Below are 7,352 nucleotides of genomic sequence, written 5' to 3' on the forward strand. Positions count from 1 at the left end.
GTGAAGACATAGAAATACAGAGAGGAGATCGGAACTGAGTTAAGCAACTTAAAGCTGAGAAATGCTAAAGATTCCTGGCCACGCCAAAGGCTGAGGATGGCGTGGGACAGATTCCCCCTAGTGACCTCACAGATAAGATGGCCTTATCGACTTCTTGAATTTGGACTTTTTTTTTTTTACAGTCCAGAGATCTTTTGTCTATTTATTTTTTACACCCATCAAGCCATTAATTCATAGGGGATGGGTTCCTGCAGCTCAGGTTCCTTTCCATTTGTTCTCACAAAGTGTGCTTCTCTGGGCGGAGCAGGCCGGCGCTTCAGTTGAACCCAAGTTTCTTTCTCTTTGGCTTCCTTCTTTTTCCGATCATTTTCCTTCACACGCTTCAGAAAGCTTTCTCGGCTCTTAGAGTGCTTAATATGCTCGATATGTACAGTAATTCTCTTTGCAAGGATCTTGCCCTTTACTTGTTTGTTCGCAACAATGCCAACAGCATGCTGGGTAACACTGTAGACTCGTCCAGTTTTGCCATGGTAACATCTGTAGGGCATTCCTTTTTGAACAGTGCCCATTCCCTTGATGTCTACTGTATCGCCTTTCTTGTAGATACTCATGTATGTGGCCAAAGGAACAACTCCATGTTTTCTAAAAGGTCTAGAAAACATATAGCCGGTGCCTCTCCTCTTTCCCTTTGTGTTGGTCATTTTGGTGATTTACTGGAAGATGGTGGTTCTGGCCAAAGAGCTTGAATTTGGACTTTAAGTTTCAGAACAATGAGAATAAACTTAGTTTAAAACATCTGGTTTAAACATAACCTTGTTATGGTAACAATAGGAAATTAATATACAGAGGTTCTCTATATTTTGCTGTCATAACCTCTTTATATTCTCAAAGACTATTGAAGACTCCAAAGAAATGTTGTTCTTATCACCTATATCGATCAATATTTACTCTCTAAAAAATCAAGTCTGGTAAATTTTTAAAATATCAAGTCATTCATAATAATATATTTGTTGTATGTATGTTTTAAATAACAATTTAAAAAATCCAAAAAATTCAGTGAGAGTGGCATTGTTCTAGAGTTTTGCCAATCTCTTCAATATCTGGCTTAATAGAAGACAGCTGGTTTCTCCTATAGACTTCTGCTTTCAATCTGCTTTAATATGCTCTCCTGGGTGAAATACATTAAGGAAATATGGCCTCACACAGATACACTGTGAAAGAAAGGACTATTTACTTAATAGTCTTTTCAGGTATTTGTAGATATTCTTCGTTAATGTTTTATTTAAACTCATTAAATGGTAGTGTCTCAAAGTTAATTACAATGCAGAATAGGAACCCTTATGAATAAACTTTTTGTGCTGTGTTTCATTAAAGCCATTGCTCTATCCTGTACTTTGAATGGATTCTTTACATGCGCATGATTTTGCAGGATGGTGATCCCATGAAAGATACTGGTTTACTCAATTATGTGAGTCTTTCAAATGTTGACAGATATTATTGTACAAAAAGTCACACCTGTTAATGTCGATAATATCAACTAAGAATTCAAGGATAGGGCAAGTGTCAAGCTCATGAGGACCAATACAATTTTTCCAAAATGCTAATTTTGATTAGAAGTTCAAATTTTATAACTGGTAGTTAATACTTTTAGTGTTATTCTTCAGGGACAAGCTAATGTCATTGTGTTTGAAAGCACATCTGCCACCTACACACACAAGTCTGGGTGAACACCGTGTGTCTTTCAGGCATTCTTTAGGTAAACACGGTCCTCTGTGATGCAGGCTGGTGGCTTAGCTTGCCACTAAAGCACATGCTAGTCCCCTAAGATAACCAATCTAATTTGATATAAAGCAGAAGTGCTTTTTGTGTGTATCCCATTTATATTAAAAGACTGCTCAAGTGTCAAAATGTAATATTAATGTTTTATTGCTTCTGAGAAAACTAGAGGAGACAGGGAAGAACATAATATGTGAGGAAACAGAAACGACACACAGCACTGTTTTCTGGTTCATGACATGTCCATCCACTGGACAAAAATTTTCTAAACCATTTGCTAGTTGTGTGACCTTAGATACTTCATAAAATTTTTAGGGGCTTCAGTTTCCTTCCTGGTTAAAAAAATATCCTATCGCACTGTTATAAGCCTTTATTTGACTGTTTATAAGGCACACAGCGCGGTGCCCGGCGCTCCACGGGCATGAAAAGAGAAGTTTCTTCCTCCATCACACACCCCCTGACATCAAGCTTCCGGTCCTGGGGCTTTGGCTTCACAAAGGCTCTTGGTCAAAGGTTCTAGGCAACTGGCATTGGACCATGACTCACACCTGACATGCACCAGCATTTGCCCAGATGTGGGACAATTTTTTTCTATTTTTATGTTCACCCATGGAAGGTAGTTGGTATAGAAATGAAAGGGAATTTTAAAAATATTTTGTAATATTCAGATGTGACATAAATTAGAACAAAATGACAAAGTTCTCAGAAAAATGTAGGGTGTAAAATCATAGATGAAAGTGTAAGACTTGAGCAGGAAGGACCACTCCCCCAGGACAAGAAATAAAGTGAACACAGAGGTTGATACAGACAAGTTCTCACGGGACTGACACTGGGTGGAAACACATTTGTTGTGTTGTCTTTTCACTGCCAGCCAGGGACCGAGGTCTCTGAGCTTCCTGAAGGATAACGTGGATGTGATGGAGCAGAAGGCCCGGGGGCTGACTTCCTGGGCCCGAGGATGCCTGATGGCCCTGAAGCTTGTCTATCAGCCCAGGGGCATGAATCCTAAGGCCCCGTGCCTGCCCCCAGCGTTTAATGAGATGTCCGGCTGACAGAGGAGGAAGTCATCTCAGACTCTAGAGGACGCTGCCCTACTGTGCACAATATCACAATCGCTCCATTTTCTGAGGGATTCTGCAGCTCAGTTTCTTGGCTGTGAATTGACAGAACCAAGCTTATTTTCTTTCGATGAGAAAAATCTAATGCAGTTCTAGCTTATGGCCGAATTGAAATATGTGTGTACCCTTTAAATGACTGCATAGAGGAAATGAAATGGTTTACTGGCTTCTAACTGAAGTGAGCTGTACATGATGTCCTATTCACAGCGCCTGGAACCTCAGCTTTTACCAAGTGACAGTATCACCCGTGGAAACAAAGAAATCAGCCTCTATCTTTCCACAAGGATTTGCTATATAGTGAATAGGAGTCATTTATTTATTTATTTTGTTTCCATAGCACATGACTTGGCAGTTAATATTTATTCCATATATGCTGTTTATATGTCTGCATTCTACTCTATAAATTTTGTCCTTAAGGGCATGAATCCTGACTTATTTTTTTGAATATCTCCCCAAACTTTTCAGTGTGTCTTTTGGTGCCCAGCAAGCAGTTATGTAAGCATAAAATCCAAGGCAGCATGATGATAGTAATGGCTAACAGTTAATGGGAGTGATTAAAGTTTAAAAAATTTTTCTTTTCTCTATGTAGGGAAAGGACTAAGAAAGTGTGAATCTTAAAACACTTATGTTAATCTACAAGCTGTCAAAAATATAGAATGGGAGTTCCTAAGCCTAATTATTTCCCACTGAAAGAATTCACTTTACTGTAAGATTTTTTTTTACTGTGTTGCTTTAGAAATGTTCCCAGGATCTCACCTTTGGTACCTTTCCATAATGGTAATCTCCTTAGCTCAAGGGTTCCTAAAGCCCAGTTCTATCATCATGCAAGCATATGACATATTATGCTAATTTAGATATGTTTCTTTTTTCTCCCTCTGGCTTATTTCCCAAGAAAGTGAAAGTCATTTACAGAGTCAGAAACAGAGGCACCCTTTGATTTTTGCTCTCTTTCTTCTTAATAAAATTGTTTTCTTCACTTAAGTAAGAACCGACTAAGAAGGTTTTGCTCAGATATTCCACAGTAAGTTCTACGGAGTGAGTTTGAGATGATTTAATTTCATTTCTGCCATGTTAAGCATCTCAGGGATTATTACAGCTGAAATTTGTCAGACTGGCTAACTTATGACTGATTAGTTTATCACACAGAAAAACCTGCATAGAAATTGATCTATTTCACTAGAACACCAGGGACGTGACACATGCAGATGATCTCACCACCACGGCTTTCTGTGCGCTTCTCTGGCCCTGCAGAAAGCACCTCTCCCCTCACCTCCGGACCCTTGACTTGCTTTCCTACTTCTCTTCCTTCAAGAATCAGTTCACCTGTTGCCTCTTCCCACAGGATTTCTCTTATCGTGTCTTACAAGACGTTGGCTTCTGCTCTCACCTGTAACGCCCGAGCACCTCTCCATCGGTCTCTGCATCATCACCTTATTTACTTAAATATCTCCCCTAAACTGTGAGGGGCTAAGGATGAAGAAAACTTTTCTTTGGAGATTTTATATCCAAATACTTTCCTTGAACAGACAATTAAAAAAAGCATCATTATTAATAATTGTAATTGACTTACGAGGAGTCTAATTCCATTTTGAACAGATGATAGTCATGAATTGAGCCAAATGAATAAACTTTTCATCTTTGGGTTGCTTGCTCGGACAGGATCAACCCCTCCAGCCAACACAGGCACAAAACTTCAGTAAGCCTCTCCAGTTTCAATTCCTATTCCTTCCCCACCGCACCCTGGCCCCCAACAAAACATTTTGCCTTTCAGAAGCTATTTATAAGTGACTGTCGGTTCAGGTGAGAATTAAATTTCTTGTTGTTGTAAATCAATCTTAGAACAAAAGATGGCCAGTGGGAGTGGAAGGCTTTTCAGATTGACCTAGAGAAAAGAAATTTTTGCAATGGGAACAAAATCGGCACAGGTTTTGCCCTCTTCCCCCTGAGACTATATGGGTATTCGAGCCACCAGAGACGAAGTTGATGGGCAACTGGAGTTTTATGAATCAGAATAGTTCTGATTCTGCACACATAGGGACTGATATAATTAAGCCTCATGGTAAAGATTTTCCAAAGTAGAGAAGCAGGTTAATTTGCCAATTTATACATTTCCTAAAGAAAATGACATTATGCAGATCTCACATTGTGTTTTATAAACTGTCAGGCTTTTATTACTCCAGCCTTGTTTCTCTGTACTTAACCATCAGAACTGGTCTAACAAACTTCAAGGGCCAGACTGTCTATAGGCAAGTTGAGTGTGTGACCCTGTGAACTCCTGGGTTCCCCCTCCCACCTCAGTGATACTGGAAATGTCTTCAAAATTGTCTTTTATAATCAGAGAATGTACAGACTTCAGTCAATATCTAAGATTGAATTTTCTCTGTGAGATGGCCATGACATGGATTAGGCATTTATTCTCCTCGTACTGTAACATTCCTCAGCACAGGTTACACAAATAACAATAGTGAGAATCCTAGATGCACATCTGCAGATTAAACAAGGCAGCTACTGAATGTTTAATTAAAAGTAAAGTGATAATAAGGACATATTTCCAGAGATTCAATCAAGTTGCAACACATACACAATGTACCAAATAAGCCATTACAAGACAATTAAAATTTTAAATAATTAGCTATTGTAATAAGTGCATAAACTGGTTTAATATTATCTGGTTCCTTGGGGATATATTTCCCTAAAAGATGGGCTGGAGTAATATTGAGAGTTAGAAATAGTATTGGTTTTTCATTTATAAATTTTGGGAGTATGAAAAAGTAACCTACTTATCTAAAGATACTTAATATTTAAATTTAAAAATCTTCGCTGAAATGCCATTCCAGATTTTGAAATAGCACTAAGTTTTGGGTTTAGGGGCAAAGAGTGTAACAAACATCTGGAGATGCTGAAATAACCTGCATTCATTTACGTTATTTAGGTTGTAAAATCATATTCAATCTTGACCCACTCAGGAAATCTAACATAAATGTCCTGCTGATTTTGACAGTCATACAGCAAAAACACCCTCTAATGAGCATTTAATAGTCACCAAAAGTTTTGCATTAAGTACAAAGCCCTTTTGATTACTTATTCCACTAATTTAAAGTAAATGCTTTTACAGATGGCATCTGTTAGGCCTCAGAACGTGTGCTGCATTCATATGCAGTCCTTGAAAATAGATTCCAGCTTTAGGAGAAAGATTGTACCAAGAAGATCAAACATGAAACACTGGGTAAACATTTACCAGCGATGTATTTTGTTTAGATCGCCTCATAAATACTTACCCTGAAGAGAGTGCAACGATTAGGGTCTGAGCAGTAATTGAGAAATAACTTGGCAAATTAACACCTGCAGCAGACAATCTAGACAAAAAGATGGAGCTGTTCACTCTACCTCTCATCTTCCTAAGTGTAGATGCATATAATGTTCCAGACCCTTCAAGCTGTATTATATTACAAACAGGAAAAAAGCCATGAAATGCTTTCAGATGGTAGAGGTGATCAGGAAAATCTTAATGACATATTACAAAGAAAAACGAAAGAAAGCTGAAGATTGCATTGCAGGCTGATAAATGGATAATGCTCTGGTTTGCTTTCAGTTAACAGAGTAGTATTATCATTAGTTCCTTCTGATGTCAGAAAACATTATAGCAAAGGCCTGATATAAACAAAACATTATAGGATTCTGTCAGTGAATTCCATCTACACATAGAAAAGATCATACAATCAGAAAACACGAAATGAACCCAATTTCACCAGACCTAAATAACTCATTTTTTCAGTGCTTTGGGAAGTACGCTAGTAGGGTCTGTGGCCCACAGAGAACAAGGTAACGCAGCGGATTCCCAAATGACTTCCCTGTACATTAAAGGTAAAACCGTGTCCCGTGCTTGTTAATAGTGCAAAGAGATTCTGCTCAGAAAATACAGAAAGTCAGCCATTCTGAGATGCTAATGACACTGATTTGTAAGTTTGGCACCTCAAGAAGATCAATGGAATTTCAGAGATTGAGAAAGTTACAATTTTGGGTAAATTCCAGTACTCAATTTTGCATTTAGTTTGACTGTAGAAATTGAATGATATAATGAATTTATTTGAAGACTTTCTTGTAAATCTTTTCATTTGCTAATACGGTAAAAAAACCCTGTAGCTTAAAAGCTGTATTGCCGTGCAAATAGTCAGTGTTTGTCAGCCTTGGCACTAATGCTTTTCGGGCTGCATAACTCTTTGTGCCCGAGGGATGTTATATGCCTTGTAGAATATTAGCAGCACCCCTGCCTTCTATTGCTCAATGACAATGGCATCGTCCACCCTCAGGACAATCAAAAATGTCTCAAATGTTGCCAAATGTCCCCTGGAATCAAAGCAGCCCCTGACTGAAAACCAGTGAAATAGATGAATCTGGCTGAAATATTAGAATAATCAATTAACTGAAGTTATATCATCTATGAGGACCTAAAACATA

At 38.3% G+C, this 7,352-nt stretch overlaps 1 protein-coding gene across 1 annotated transcript; it reads right to left on the minus strand.

Moving 5' to 3' along the window:
* Positions 1 to 218: 218 nt before the first annotated feature.
* On the minus strand, positions 219 to 742 carry LOC118916738 (60S ribosomal protein L21-like). Its single transcript, XM_036893921.2, has one exon. The coding sequence runs from the start codon at positions 699 to 701 to the stop codon at positions 219 to 221; it is 483 nt and encodes a 160-aa protein (XP_036749816.2). The 5' UTR covers positions 702 to 742.
* Positions 743 to 7,352: the final 6,610 nt, after the last annotated feature.

The sequence above is a fragment of the Manis pentadactyla genome, chromosome 17, assembly GCF_030020395.1.
Source record: "Manis pentadactyla isolate mManPen7 chromosome 17, mManPen7.hap1, whole genome shotgun sequence".
Classification (NCBI taxonomy): domain Eukaryota; kingdom Metazoa; phylum Chordata; class Mammalia; order Pholidota; family Manidae; genus Manis; species Manis pentadactyla.